The following is a 17,047-nucleotide window of genomic DNA, read 5'->3' on the forward strand; positions in this document are numbered from 1 at the left end:
TTATAGAAATACTGAAACATACTCAGATCTGTCCTATCCATAGACCCTATCTTTCCTCTCAACTATTGCTCCATCTCTCTCCTCCTCCTCAGAGCTAAGTTTCTTGAAGTAGCTGGCTATATCATTTCCTCAATAACTTCATCTCACACTTCTCAACCTACTTCAGTCTAGCTTGGGTACACCTCTAAACCAAAATAGTTCTTGCTAAGATGACCATAATAAATAAGACTAATGGATATTTTTTCCATCTTAATCTCAGGAGCATTCCCCTCTTTAAACAAGTTTTCCTTTGATTCCTTTGACAGCATCATCTCCCGATTTCCCACTTTTCTATCTCTCTAGCCATGTCTTCTTAAGTCTCTGCCTCTAGTAGTCCTAGGCTCCCTCCAGTTCATCTACACTTGGTTTCAAGTAACCTTGCTGTCCTTAAACTTCACATCTCTGGCCTACAGGCACACATATCCAAACTAATATCTGACACCCTTATCAAAGATACCTCAAAATCAACACTTCCAACAATGAACTCACTATCTTCCTTCCAAAGCTGGTTCTCTCAGTTTTGCCAATTCTAAGAACGTCCTGGTCTCTCCCCATCTATTCTTGACCTCTTCTCATCCATTCTCACACTGCAGACTGTTTGCCTTTTTAATACGTAATGATGACCACATCATTCCCCAGTTTAAAGCCCAAATAGCTTCCCATGGCGCCCAGAATACAGGGCAAAACCATTAAAGTAGCTTATAAGACCCTGCTTAATTTCACCCCCACTTACATTATCAGCCTCAATTCACGCTATAGTTGTCATAACTCACAAAGGCTTACATTTCCAAGATGGGTACATAAACATATGTCTGTATGCATGTTGAGCAAAAAATAGCACTGCTTTGAATGTCAGAATCAAACACAACTGGCAAGGTGCTTGCCTCATACATGGCAATAGGTAGGGAGGCAAACAGTATAAAAACTAAGACGGTGTCCGTTGAAGGCAGTACACACATATTTTCCTGAGCCTTGAATAATATTAAATTCAACAAACGGGATAAACAGCATTACATGGGAAGGGGGCTGTCATTCTCCCCACCCTGCCCAATGTAACACTGTTTATCCTATTTGTTAAATTTAGTATTATTTCATATGTAGCTGTTGATAAGACCACAAACACTTTAGCAACAACATACCACCAATATTCTGTATCATTCAGCAGTGCCTTGTTACAGAAGCAAGTAGCATTTCTGTTTGGCTGCCATATAGTTTAATTTCATTAAAGTACTTTTTTTTCATATTTCACTGGAAGAATAGTTCAAAATATTCCAAATTTTAAAAGTACCATAGAGATCATGGCATCTAGTACTTTTACAACTGAGGCCCAGACCTGGAATTTAGTTGTACCTAGTTGATTTTACTAATTACAAATTATTTTTAAAAATAAATTCACTAAAACCATTTTCCATGCTTTGAATTGACTCATGGACAAAACAACTTTTTACAACTAATGAAGGTGAATAAACTTTTTTTTCCATTGACAAATGCGTATTGTACCATATAATTGTCTCCGTAATTGTCATCTTTGTTCAATAACATTCATTCAGAAGCAGCAGTTTTAAAATACTACTTTGCTTTTGATTGCCCATTGTTTTCTTTCCCCTCTTCCGTTGTGGAACTACGAAATTTAAAATTATTCATCTTTTCTTATCCAAGGCTCTTTGGTTCCTCCCCTCAACTTAGCTCCATTTCTACTCTTGCATGGCCAAAAACTCCTTAAGGACTGTATTCAACAAACGGACATCTACCCTGGGACAGTATCCTTAATTATCACAGAGAACCTAGGAAAACAGGGATTTTAGTCTTTCCTTGAGCAGGAGCAAACTCTAAGACATGCTTTTACTCCAATCATCTCTGTAAGCCAAATACTGCAATACAGCAAGCAATATTTGTTCCCAAGAAAATGAATTATGGCATCTTGCTTAAAGAGCTGAAGTGGTTAGAATTTGTTTGATTTTTTAAATTAGCAGTTTCATTTTATTTTTTCTCTGGTTTTTTATTGTGGTAAAATAAACATAACATTTACTAGCTTAGCCATTTTTAAGTATACAGTGTAGTGGTATTAAATACGTTCATAATGTACAAACATTATTATCATTCGTCTCCAGAATTCTTTTATTAATCTTTCCAAAATGAAACTCCGGACCGAGCATTTCTTTTAATTTTTTTTTTTTTTTTTTTGAGACGGGGTCTCGCTCTGTCACCCAGGCTGGAGTGCAGTGACCAGATCTCAGCTCACTCCAAGCTCTGCCTCCCGGGTTCACGCCATTCTCCTGCCTCAGCCTCCCGAGTAGCTGGGACTACAGGCGCCGCCACCTCGCCCGGCTAGTTTTTTTGTATTTTAGTAGAGACGGGGTTTCACCGTGTTAGCCAGGATGGTCTCGATCTCCTGACCTTGTGATCCACCCGTCTCGGCCTCCCAAAGTGCTGGGATTACAGGCTTGAGCCACCGCGCCCGGCTGGACCGAGCATTTCTTAATCTAACTCCCCATCCCTCCTCCCCTCAGCTCCTGCCAACCACCATTCTACTTTCTGGTCTCTACGATTTTGACTAGTCTAGGTACCTCATGTAAATGTAACAAATATGGTATTTGCCCTTTTGTGATTGGCTTATTTCACTTTGCATAATGTCTTCAAGCTTCATCCACGTTGTAACATATGTCAGAATTTCCTTCCTGTTTAAGGCTGAATAATATTCTATTGTATGCATATATCACAATTTGTTTATTCACTCATCTATAGATAGACTATTGAGTCACTTCCACCTTTCGGCTTTTGTGAGTAATGCTGCTGTAAACATGACTATTCATACCTGTTCAAGTTCCCGCTTTCAATTATTTACAGGTATCACCCAGAAGCCCTCAACAAAACTTTTTAAAAATAAAATAATAATTTACTAAGTCTTGAATGTCTACCACATGTAAGAGTATGGATCTGGAACTTTACATCCATCTATTTACTGCTCACTAATGCTCACTATTGTGTGACTGTATTACTATCCTTAATGAACAAATTAATGCACAGAGAAGTTAAGAAATTCAGCCAAGTCACACAGTAAATAGTGAGTTTCTAGATTTCAAAAGCTCACACCCTTCCCACCTTACCTACTTCTTTACAGTCATCTCCATATAAAATATACCCATTTTTCTCAACATTTTTCCCCACTAAATTCCTGGTTCAGCTTTTCTCCATGTTTTGCTTAACCTTATTCTGTAGTCTTCCAAACACACTATATACTTTCATGATTCCATGCCCTTCTGTGACTATGAAGCCTTCTCTCACATCTTTCTCTACCTACAACAACAGTTTAAATGTTTTAATACACCCTAATCAAGGCGGCACTTGTCTCTTCATTCTCACAATATAAAACTTATACTTCAATTAAATGTTTCAGTCAGTTTTAGATTACAAACAGCTGTCTGATCACCTATTTTGCACCCTAGAACTCTGACGGTGGGGACAAGGCCCAGATGACTTTGCTCCTTGGCCCTCTCCCAAAGATAGCAACTCATATGTACAAGAGACTCAACTGTTTTCCGTAAATTCCTTCTAATAATCTGTTTCTCCTCACCAAAGTCTATGAAACTGTAAGTGCCTCAACAAAGAAAACTATTTTAAAATTAGGTATTCAATTATTCAGTTGTACTTAATTTATAATACTTACTAACAAGATCAGAGTTCAAACTGATGAAGAGCAGAATCTGAGGTCTTGATTTATTTTTTAATAGGGAAAAGAGAGAATATGGAATAAGAGTCCTCAAACTTTATCTTTGGTGTCAATCTCTATTAAATGTGGGTAGGTGTCAGATATTTAATTTTCAAGTATATCTAGTCATTATTTCAAGTATATCTAGTCATTATATAAGTGTCCTTGAAATGTGTTAACAAAAGTTACTTCAGAGATGAGGTGGCCATTTCTGCTCCAAAGAAATTAGGTTTCATGGGCCAGGTGCGGTGGCTCACACCTGTAATCCCAGCACTTTGGGAGGCCAAGGCAGGTGGATCACCTGAGGTCGGGAGTTTGAGACCAGCCTGACCAACATAGAGAAACCCCGTCTCTGCTAAAAATACAAAATTAGCCGGGCGCTGTGGTGCGTGCCTGTAAATCCCAGCTACTCGGGAGACTGAGGCAGGAGAAATCGCTTGAAACAGGGAGGCGGAGGTTGTGGTGAACTCTTGCCATTGCACTCCAGCCTGGGCAACAAGAGCAAAACTCCGTCTCAAAAAATAAAAAAGAAAAAAGAAAGAAATTAGGTTTCATGCTATAACGTTGAGAAAGTTCAAGGACATCTGGCCCAAAACACTGAAAAGCATTTTTGGTCACATGTAGGTAAGAGGATGTTTAAACAAGTTATGTTTCAACCTGATAAAAAGGACATCCGCTATTTTCAGTGAATAATCCCCAAGGTGAAAATTTTCAACGTACTGCCGTATTCCATCAAACAATGCCTTCCCCTTCTGTCTTTGCCTTGGATAAAATCCAATTAGAATTATTTACAGAATCAGCTGCCAGTAAGAGAGAAGTCTGTAGGTCGCTTTTATGTAAATTGTTATTTTTTTCCTTGTTCTCCTATTAGAATATGTACCAGGGAAACCCAGTTAAAGGCTTCTGATTATTTTTACATATTCCTTTAATATTTAAACAATATGCATCCAGTCCCACTCTCCACCAAAAACTATATATAAAGGCAAACAGATATGACACAGGTTTCACTATAAATTTGAACCTCACATGTCTCAACTTTGTTTCTTGGTTTTAATGCTTTTCAGAAATTGTTTAACATATGATTTGGCAATTCTGTTCCTAGGTATATACACCCAAAGGAGCTGAAAGCATATATTCACACAAAGACTTGTAGGCAAATACTAACAGCAGTTATTATTCACAAAGGCCAAAAAGTGGAAACAACCCAAAAGTCCACCAACTGATGACAGATTAACAAAATACAGTATATCCATAAAACAGACTAAAACTCAGTTATTAAAAAGGAATGAAATACAGATACATGCTATGACATAGATGAACTCGGAAAACATGCTCAAAGAAACCAGACACAAGAGGCCGTATATGGTTTGATTCAATTCATATGAGATATCCAGAATAGACAAATCCATAGAGACAGAAAGTAGATTAGTGGTGACCGGGGGCTAACCCTGGTATTAGAAGGGGGAATGGGGAATGACTGCCAATAGGTAAGAGGTTTCTTTTGAGTGTGATGAAAATGTTCTGGTATTAGACAGTGATAAGTACATAACCTTGTGAAAATAGTAAAAACAACTGAATTATTCAATTTAAAAGGTTAATTATGTGGTATGTAATGTCTCAATTTTTAAAAATTACACTTGGAACTATTTCTCTGAGTACCACATGAATTTTTAAAACAAGTTAGCATCACCAAATCAATCACTGAAATGTTAAAATGAAATTAGATTTATAATGGATTCACAGGCCACTCTGCTAAAAATCTACTTTCAAATACATGAAGTGTACATTGAAAATAAATATATCTATATGCCTCAGCTTTGTAAAGTATGTGTGCTTTTACTACCAACAGTAAACTCTAAATAGAATTCCACTAATTTGAATTTTGTCTGAGTAGGGTTTGTTTTGTTTTGTTTGAGACAATCAGGCTCTGTTGCCCAGGCTGGAGTGCAGTGGCACGACCTCAGCTCACTGCAACCTCCGCCACCTGGGTTCAAGCGATTCTCCTGCCTCAGCCTCCTGAGAAGCTGGGACTACAAGTGCCTGTTGCTGCACCCAGATAATCTTTGTAGACAGAGTTTCACCATGTTGTCTACGCTTGTCTCGAACTCACGACCTCAGGTGATTTGCCCACCTCGGCCTCCCAAAGTGCTGGGATTACAGGCGTGGGCCACCATGCCCAGAATGGGTCTTTTTTAAAAAAGAAACATGGTCTTGCTCTGTCACACAGGCTGGAGTGCAGTGACACAATTGTGGCTCACTGCAGCTTCAAACTCCTTGGCTCAAGCGATCCTCATGCCTTAGCCTCCCCAGTAACTAGGACTGCAGAGCAAGCAACTATGCCTAGCTAATGGCTTTTTTTTTTTCTTTTTTGCAGTGACAGGATTTTGCCAAGTTGCACAGACTAGTCGCAAGTGATCCTCCCACCATGACCTCCCAAAGTGCTGGGATTACAGGTATGAGCTACCACTTCCAGCCCTAAGCAGGGTTTTTACATTAGCACTGAAGAACGGGTATTGAGCAAATTGGTGCCACTGAGTTTTTATCCAAAATGAAAATAAATGTTAAAATTTAGTACAATATTACAGATTAATTTTGCTAAATTCAAGAAGGGTTAGGAACAAATATTTGTTAATGGTTATATGTCAAACAAAGTAAGAAATGCTTTCCATAAATGTATTTTATTAAATTTCCAAAAAATCCAGGAGGTAGCTATTAATGTTCTCATGCTAAAGAAAGAAAGCTGAAATTCAAATAGGTTGTACACTTTGTTCCAAGATTACAGAGCTATGGAATATTAAAACATAAAAGCCCAGGTCTGTCTGATAGCAATGTCTCTCTCTTTCTACTTCACCTCACTGAGCAAGTCTTTATCTCTTATAAGAAGACCTCACAGACTAGAAAAGTTAATACCAATCTGAGGATCTTCTAAAATTGACTTTCCTAATACCAAAGGACCACATTCTCTCCTATCTTGCTTAATTCTTATAATAATCATTTAAATAACTCATCTGCACTTTCAACTACTTTGTCCCTTGGAGTCATATTCCAGGTATTTTAATAGGAATATAAAGTGCTATACAAATAAATACAAACCCCAAACTTTAAATATATTTTTATTTTCTTAATATACTAAACTATATTTATTATAGAACTGCTTACCAATTATTCCTCAAATCATTCTGATAATTCTCAAATCATTTCTTAATTTTTAGATGCTGTTGGAAAGGGCTTTTGATTTGACTTCCCTTTTCTGAGCCATGATTTGATATGGAGAGTATCATCAAACTCGTCCTATGACCTCCTCCATTAAAATGATGGTTATCAGGTAACTAGGTTCCTGCCAATGTAGGGGATTCACACAGGCCTGCCCCCATTCTCAGCTTCCAATTCCCCCGACCGTTCCTTCAGTTTCTGTTCCTCTCTCATCACCCTCTCTCCCCAACCAATGGGGATGAAGGGAGTAGAAGAGGAAAACGAAGGAAGGAAGAAGAAAACAAAGGAAAGCTGTGCTCTCACTTGCCGGGATGCCTGCAGTCCTGTGATGGTTGTCAATAAGGCTCCCTTCCCCCAGACTTCTTCCCTTCTGTGCAGAGACAGCCACTTCTCTTTCCACCAGGGGGCCATGCCTCAGATAAAGCAATGCTTCCGAACCCACCTGAGATAATAAATGCAGCCTGAGAGAATATGGTCTGCATGAAATATCTGTTTATATCCCTGGTTCCCAGAAGAGTTATCAGACACTATTTGCTTTTCCCCTTAAGGCACCTCTTCTTGGGGGTTTACAAAGGAAGTCCACAGCTCAAATGCACAACACAAAACCACCCACCCCCGGCCTTAAAAGCAACTCCCCAGTCCCTCCACTCCAAAGTAACATTTGTAGCTCATCCTCTAGCTGCAGTGCACAAACCAAAAAGTATCTGTTATGGACTGAACTGAGCTGCCCCAAATACGCAGAGCATATGTTGAAGCCCTAACCTCTAGTACCTGAGAATGTGAGTGTATTTAGAGACAGGGTCTTTAAAGGGGTGATTAAGTTAAAATGAGGCCGCTGAGGTGTACCTTAATCGAACATGACTGGAGATATAAGGAAAGATTAGGACACACAGAGACAACAGAGATGTGTGTGCATGTGTGCACAAGGCCATGTGAAGACCCAGGGAAAAGACAGCCATCTGCATGTCACGGAAAGAGGCCTCAGGGGAAATCAAACTTGCCAACACCTTAATCTCAGACTTTAGGCCTCCAGAACTGCAAGACAATAAATTTCTATTTAAGCCACCAGTCTGTGGTATTTTATTACGGCAGGCCTAGTAAACTAATATAGTATCTTGGATTCAGTGCACCTTTGGCTTCTGAGATAAACCACATGCGCTGAAATTTGTATTATTAATTTTACTACTCATATCATAACAGTTGACAATATACTACTTACCAACAAGCACAGAAGTATGTATTTCTATTTTAACAACAAACATGGCCACAATAATGCATCAGGCTGCTTATCTTTTCCTACTTCTCCCATTGTCATCCTGCTGCCAAATAATGAGCACAACCCAAACGATGAATTAATCTAACTTTCTGCCTCATTCATTCCTATTGCTATACAGAAAGGATTATATTTACTGCTCAGGTAAATCTTCAAAAATGATTAACAATAACTATTAAATATCCCTGGTTAAGTACCCATCCCCATTACACTCAGAGTCATTCTTTTTTTTTTTTTTTTGGCTGGGGGCGGGGACGGAGTCTTGCTCTGTCTCCCAGGCTGGAGCGCAGTGGCGCAATCTCGGCTCACTGCAACTTCCGCCTCCTGGGTTCAAGTGATTCTCCTGCCTCAGATGCACGCCACCATGCCCAGCTAATTTTTGTATTTTTAGTAGACACGGGGTTTCACCACGTTGGTCAGGCTGGTCTTGAACTCCTGACCTCATGATCCGCCTGCCTCAGCCTCCCAAAGTGCTGGGATTACAGGCGTGAGCCATCAGAGTCATTCTTAAATCTCCAGTCTCCATCAATTCCATACCATTTCCCCACCACATCCCCTTTTCTCAGCACATGACATGAAAATGGAAGTGACTGAGCAAGAATTTTCTCAATTCCCTACCTCTATACCCATCGTAACTGCCCATCTGGAAAGAGGGAGCTGTCCTGTCACATAAGGCTTAAGCTCTGGATCCCATCCTCAGGTCTTGATTACTCAGGGATATTACTCCCTTAAATATTATATTGTATTTTCTTTAGTTAAGGTTCCAAGTCTTTGGTTTTATTCTCACTCTACACTCTCCTTAGACAATCTTATCCATGTCTTTAAAATTAACTACAATTTATGAGCTCGTAACTCCAAGGCTGTAACTACAGATGCATCCTGAGTTCCCCAGACCTACAGATCAAATTGCCTCCTAGGCAGCAATCTGTACATCCTAAGATTTCCAATTAATTTTATCCAAAACCCATTCCACCTTCCTGTTTTCTCCGCTTAATAACATTCCTATTCATCCAGTTGGCCAAACCAGAAACCTAAAGGCATCCGCAGACTATTCCCTTTCTTTATGCTTTTTAAAAATAAACTGTCTTCTAAAAACATGCCCGTTCCTCTCTATTCCCACTGCTAACACTAAACTTGAGGCCCTATTCATTTCACACCAAGAAGGACCACTACAGCTGCCTCACCTCTCTGCCTCTAGCTTCCCACTGAATAAAATATGATAATGGCAAAACAGAAAGCAGAGACTTGAAGTGAGGATGTCCTAGGTTTTTTTTTTTTAATTTTTTTTTATTATACTTTAAGTTCCAGGGTACATGTGCATAACGTGCAGGTTTGTTACATATGTATACTTGTGCCATGTTGGTGTGCTACACCCATCAACGTGTCGGCAGCCATCTATTCATCATTTATATCATGTATAACTCCCCAGTGCAATCCATCCCCCCTCCCCCCTCCCCATGATAGGCCCCGGTGTGTGATGTTCCCCTTCCCCAGTCCAAGTGATCTCATTGTTCAGTTCCCACCTATGAGTGAGAACATGCGGTGTTTGGTTTTCTGTTCTTATGATAGTTTGCTAAGAATGATGGTTTCCAGCTGCATCCATGTCCCTACAAAGGACGCAAACTCAGAGGATGTCCTAGGTTCTGAAGCTAATTCAGTTTCTTGTGAGCAGTGTGAACTAAGTTTACTCATTTTACTGTGCTCCAATTTTCTCATCTGTCAAGTGCATGCATCTGTTTACATAGCAGGGTTTATATAGAATAATGTATCAGTGTCTGGTATAAGGGCGCTGTGTATCTGTTTACTAAACTATGAGAAGAATAAAATAAGAATTACTGCCATTAATTTTGTTAGATAATATTTTATAATGTCTTTTGTTCCTTCGTTTTGTTTTCCCTTTTATTACCTTACAATTAAAAGGGGATGTTATTCTTCTAAAATGTTATCCTAAGTCAATATGTACTACGATTCTCAAATACTTTTTGGTTTGCTAAGAAGTAATAGCAAATCGGCTGGGCACGGTGGCTCACGCCTGTAATCCCAACACTTTGGGAGGCCAATGTGGGTGGATCAGTTGAAGACGGGAGTTTGAGACCAGCCTGGTGAACATGGTGAAACCCCATGTCTACTAAAAATATAAAAATTAGCTGGGCATGGTGGCGTCTGCCTGTAATCCCAGCTACCTGGGAGTCTGAGACACAAGAATCACTTGAACCTGGGAGATGGAGGTTGCAGTGAGCCCAGATCACGCCTCTGCACTCCAGCCTGGGTGACAGAGAGAGACTAAAAAAAAAAAAGAAGTACTAGCAAACTATATTAGCAGAACATTATTTGTATCCTACCAAGCCATGATAAATTAAGATAAAGTATGTCAAGGAATAAGGATCTCTCTGACTTGGTGCAGTATGTCCAAAACTGAGTAAAACTGAGTAAGACACTGTTTCTTCTTCTCCATGTTGCCTATTTAGCCCTATCCTTATCAACTGGCAGACAGACCTCAGGTCAAAAGATTAACCTTCTGAAACAAGATTTCAGAAAAGGAATGGGAATGCTCAGAGATGAAAAGAGAAATTAGACTAAAAGACCATCATATATTTGGACAGTCCAAGTAGTGTGTACCAGACATTTATCTAGAAAGAGTATTTACAAACGAAGTTGTCGTAACCCGGAAAATGCCTATACACAGATTTTCTCGTGGTCATAGTAGTCATAACAAAAGCTCACAGTGTGAAATATACACTTACTAAATTGTGATTGATACAAGTCACCAAAAAATGCCTAACATCTGACATTTACATGCAACCCTAAACTGTTTCTATTTTACATAATTACATTACATAAATTAGGTAATTTGGCTCAGTGCAGTGGCTCACGCCTGTAATCCCAGCACTTTGGGAGGTCAAGGTGGGTGTATTATAAGGTCAGCAGTTCAAGACCAGCCTGGCCAAGATGGTGAAACCCCATTTCTCCTAAAAATACAAAAATGAGCAGGGCATGGTGGTGTGTGCCTGTAATCCCAGCTACTCGGGAAGCTGAAGCAGAGAATTGCTTGAACCCGGGAGGCGGAGGTTGCAGTGAGCCTAGATTGCACCACTGCACTCTAGCCTGGACAACAGAGCCAGACTCTGTCTCAAAAAAAAAAAAAAAAATGCATAATTGATGTAATTACATGTATAGGTAAAATTAAGGATGATCAGAGTCTTTAACAAGATGCAGAATCTTCAAGAAAAAGCCTTTGACTTTAGATAAACAGTTTAAAGCACTAGATACTAGCTATCAGAGATAGATGATAGTCTAGCAGAAAGTCTATCAGAGTAGATAAAACAAGTCAGACTCCAATTTCAATACTATCACTCACCTTATTTACAAAATTAGGTAGTACAACTAGAAGTCTTCTCACCAGTTATAATATCACTTTCAAACAGACAAATGAATGCTTTCAAACAAAAGAAAAATCTATTCAGAAAAAAGTTTTAAATCAATCAACAGGCATATACCTGAATTTTCTATTACACCAAAAGAACATCAAATTACCGTATCAGGCAGAGAAAAAGTAACTATTCATCAAACATATTTTGTTTTCCTTGGCTTGCACAGAGACCATATTTCCCATTCTTCCTTAAAGCTGGTGTGGCCATGTGACTAGCCAACAAAATGTAGGCAGAAGTGCTCTATGCCACTTCCAGGGCTGGTGCATAAAATCCTCAGGCACCATCCCCAACTCCTCCCTTTTCCACAATCTGTCAGCTATATGTTGATGCCCTGGCTGATCTTGGAAATCATGTACTGGTAACAGCAGAGCCCCACAGAGCACGGATCTGTGAATAACTAAGTGGGCAGAGCACACTCACACCACCATCATAAAGCCTGGTCTTCAAGAGAGAAAGATACAATTTCTATTTTGTTAAGCCACTGCAACGTCACAGTTTATTAATCTGCTTCTGCACTTAGCTTTACCCTAACTAACCAACATCTCTGGTACTTCTCTCTTAATCTCACTCATTAACAGACAAATTCAATTTTTAGCTATATTATTCCATCCACTACACTCTTCCTACTGCTACTCCAAAAGCTTACAGAGATTTGTATCATAGTTCATTTTTCCAGTGAGCACTCACCATTTTGCAATATGCTGAACCTACATCTAATTTCTCTATACCGCTATAGCTTTGGAACTTCCCTAAACATTAATATTGATCCTATTCCTGCTAGTATATCTAAGAAATAGCTCCTGGAAACATGCTTTCTTTTGGAAGAAACAAAAAACAGTAAAAATATAAACTCATGAAAGCAAATCATCAGATAAAGCACATGGCTGGGGAAAAAAAGCCTTTTAAAATTGGTTTTGTTCTTCATTCTTTCAACATTTATATTTACGGATACTTGTTAGGTATCTGGGATATATAAAGTGAAAAACAGGAATGAAATCTTTGTAGAGATTTACAGAGTCTACATTCTAGTAAGGGAAAGAGAGAGAATGAAGAAATATATAAAGAGATTACACGTTGGAAGTTGAGAAGCGCTATGAAAAAAAGGGCCACAGTGTGTGCTGGGTGTATGAGGAAAACCTCAGTATTCGGGGTAACCAAAGTAAAGCCTTTACTAGGAGTTAGGTTGTAAAGTCAAGAGATAAATGAAATCCATGTAGGAAGAAACCAATGGTACTACCACAGGCTAGCTTATGACCCTGAGCGTAACTTGTGAGCCTCAATCTCCCCACTTGTGAAGCGGTAAAAATATCTATGATTTAGAGGTATTGCAAAAACCTATGAGATTGTGAATATAAAGAATAGTGGCTAAAAACATATCTTAACTGGCCCTAAACATCCACTTTACCCATCACTCACATTCTTGGATAAAAGAATTAAAATATTAATTAGGATATAAACTTAGTTTGGTGTAACGAAATGTCTCAAAAAATGACAATTCTTACCATTATCAGTGATATAAACTAAAGAAAAAAAACAGTATTTTTTCTCTGAAATGGAGGACATTTCCCCACAACTGTTAATTTTCAACAAGAGGGGAAAAAAAAATGGCAGGACACAAATTTTTTTTAAGTGACTTATTTCAAGCAACTAATTATTTGTTCATTTGTTTAACCATCCCTTGGGACAATCTGTAATCTACTCTGATAAGAAATGTGTAGAAAACAGACCTGACGTTGTGTTGTTGTTCAATTATTAAGATACTCAAAGTTTGAGCTCACACAAGTATCCCTTAGGGAAATGCTCTGCGTGCCATTAGCACTATTCTTAATGAGGAAAAGCACAGAACTCCTTTAGTTCATTGCCAGAATTGTTTTATCTTCAAGTCAAAAGAACAACTATTTGGAGTAATACCAAAACAAGCATTTAACAATTACAAGCAGCAAGCTATTCATAAGCATCATATTGTTAATGCTAATCCAATTATAAATAACCTTATTTTATCAAAAAAAAATCTGTCGGCAAAATTTTCAGTCCTAGACACCTCTTTACTTGACTGCTTTATTTCTTAACTTTAAGAAAAAACATCTTTATTGCTTCAATTCAAAGAACCTTATTTTAAAGACTTTTTACAGAAAACATAAAGAAAATCCTTCATTATTTTAATCCATGAGTAAGTTATCTTCAAAGAAAACTTACAAATCATAAACGAAGGCCTAAAAGAGATCACTGGGCTTATAATAATCCTCAATGATACAGTGAAGTAGGAAAATTTGAAGATGGATCATTCCCATTTTATTAATGTCCTATCTTTCCAAGAGTACAGCACTTCCTTCCTGAATTAGGAAATACTCTACTGAGTATTTCCCTCTCCGCTTTTTCTCTCCATTTCTCTGTTCTGTAAGACAATGTATAGCTTTCTAGGTTGCTTCTGGTATCATTATGTATATGGTCTTCGCCCTTATTTAAACTCTTTATCTTTATACTTCACTGATGCATGAGGATATACAAAACAGAACTATGGGCCAAATACAGCAAATCTGCAATGTCCAATATGTCCCACAGGTATTTGGGGAACTTGATGTTGTCACAATTAGTAGAGCCTAATCACGCACTAATAAGGAACTGAGAAGTTTAAACATGAAAAACATCATTTTCACACGAGGACCAACATTGTGGGGAAAATATATGAATTTTTATTAAAATACAAGTTTTACGCAGATTGAAGTCCAAAGTGAGAACAACGGTGATCAGCTTTTACTATATTTATTAACTGTCATGAATTTTTGCAAGATAGGCATACTACATGATGATGTGATAGAAAAAATGATAAAGATTATGGAAGTTATTCAAACTCTTGCCTTCAGTCAAGCAGGTTAATAAGATACTTAGGAAAAGCTGTAGAATTGGATTTCTGTTTAATACAGACATTTAGACTGTACTGCTGCTTTAGTTCAAGCACTTTCCAGAAACTAAGAGACCTAACTTGGTCCCCCCCCACCACCAACACTGCCACTCAGTAGCCCTCAAGATTACACATGCATACCTAACTTATGTATAGCAGAACTACTCTGTCTGAAATATTTTCCTGCTATGAATCTATCTGTAGTATCGTCACAGCTACTATTATAAAGATATTCTCGTGTTTTCTGCTAAGCTTGATTTACCTTTTACTTCACCCTTCTTCCCACCAATACTTCTGATCTTCTCTCCCACTGCAGCCAAACCTGTCACACTTTACAGGTTGTGTCACTTTACAACAAACTAAATTCATGAAGTCATCTTTATTATGTGTGCTGTTATTAAAAAAATCAAATAAACTCCTGATATTAATAAATTATGATGGCAGACTGTATTTCACTTGGTAATGTTATAATGACTCCTCACAGACTGTTTTACACTTCAGTTTCCAAATGCACCCACGGTTTTAACTAATGTATGCTGGTACTTTCTCTTACCCATATTAGAAGACATTTCAACATTTCTGAAAAAACAAGTGCTGAAATTATAAACGTTTAGGCTAAAACTGGATATACATATTAAGCACATACCAAATAAACTCATTTCCCAGTCTTCCTGCAAATCTTAGGGTACTGATACTGAGCATTCCTAATCCAAAAATCCTAAATCCGAAATGATCCAAAATCCAAAACGTTTTGAGTGCTGCCACGATGCTCAGAAGAAATGCTCATTGGAGCATTTCAGATTTCTGGATTAGAGATGCTCAAGCAATAAACTGTGAATATTCCAACACTCGAAATCTGAAACACTTCTGTTCCCAAGCATTTTGGATAAGGGATACTCAACCTGTATCTGAATTATCTAGTATCTGTCCTATCAATGAACCCACATCAGAAAAAGAAGGAAGAGGAAAGAACCAAGCACTTTATACATTTATTCAATTTATTTGAAAATAATGATAACTACCAAGATCTAGTATACCCTCAAATTTTTTTCTTTTTTGAGATGGAGTCTTGTGCTGACATCCAGGCTGCAGTGCAGTGGTGCAATCTCAGTTCACTGCAACCTCCACCTCCCGAGTTCAAGCAACTCTCCTGCCTCAGCCTCCCGAGTAGCTGGGATTATAGGCGCCCGCCACTGCACCTGGCTAAGTTTTGTATTTTTAGTTGAGTTGGGGTTTCACCATCTTGGCCAAGATGGTCTTGAACTCCCGACCTCGTGATCCATCGCCTTGGCCTCCCAAAGTGCTGGGATTATAGGCGTGAGCCACCATGCCCGGCCTACCCTCAAATTTTTTTTAATGAATAAAACACCCAGATATGGAGTCACATTATGAGATATTTGGGTACATTTTCTTTCGAGAACCTATTTGAAATGGAAACTTAGAGCCACCAGTGAGATTTACTTGTACTTGGAAATGAGATGTGCCCTGTCTGAACACATCCTACATGCTCAAGAATAGAGTTCATCCTATTAAATCTGTGTTCTTAAATACTTTATTAAAATCAATCAATGACTATTACTACACTGTTAAAAAAAAATAAAGCCAACTTGCCTTTGGATTACTTCTATATTACTACAAAGTTGCAGTTCTTTAAAACCAGTATTATTATTTCATCAGGTGTCACTTAAAATTCATTCAACTCACATGTTAATCATGTAGCACACTATTTAAAATATTTATTACCCCTGAAACAAACCTAGACTTACCTGTAGTAATGGCTCGATGGAATTGATGCATATCTTCCCCTGATAGTTCTTGGGCTACCTGGAATATCTTTTGTCTGACACCATCCAATTTAATTTCTGATTCAGTCAATATATCTTCCATATCAGGAGCACTATGATCAAGATATTGGGAACTTTTAGAACATCAGACGCTTTAATAGTGAAAAACTAAAATAATCTAATTATCAACATAGGGCTAAATATTGTATGCATTCAGATACGTCTAACTCAAAACTATTAATAGTATGGAAAACATAAAAGCACTATTAACACACTGTTAACTGAAAAAAGAATACAAAAAATTATACGTGTAATATAATTAAGAAAAATTTTGTTCATAAAAATATGACATATGGATAGACATCTGCTTTCAGTAAAGGGCAGAGTAACATGGACTGGATTTATCCTCCCACCTTAAACAACTAAAAAGAAAAAATAAATACAGAAAACAATGGTTACAGACACTGGACTACAGGCAGCCTGGAGCAGTGATCCCTGGGGAAAGGGAGGAGCACAACATATACCCTCGGACTGCCTCATCTTATTGCCTGGAAAGCTTCCAAGTGACAGTACAGAGACAGGAAACTTAGGTGGAGCCTGGGAGTCAGTCTGAGTAGAAAAGGAGTTGGGAGTTGTGGGGGATCAAGACAGCTAAAATTTGCAGAGCAGAGTAACAATGAGGAGAAAGCTGTATAA

General features: G+C 38.3%; 1 protein-coding gene across 1 annotated transcript in view; it reads right to left on the reverse strand.

The window, feature by feature from the left end:
* TSNAX (translin associated factor X) overlaps window positions 1–17,047 on the reverse strand; it is a 38,980-nt gene that overhangs the window by 9,014 nt on the left and 12,919 nt on the right. The window contains exon 4 of the mRNA XM_017885615.1: window positions 16,334–16,464. Coding sequence (XP_017741104.1) covers window positions 16,334–16,464 — 131 coding nt within the window. The remainder of the gene's footprint in view (window positions 1–16,333; window positions 16,465–17,047) is intronic.

This window comes from Rhinopithecus bieti, unplaced genomic scaffold (assembly GCF_001698545.2).
Source record: "Rhinopithecus bieti isolate Rb0 unplaced genomic scaffold, ASM169854v2 scaffold_14839, whole genome shotgun sequence".
Classification (NCBI taxonomy): domain Eukaryota; kingdom Metazoa; phylum Chordata; class Mammalia; order Primates; family Cercopithecidae; genus Rhinopithecus; species Rhinopithecus bieti.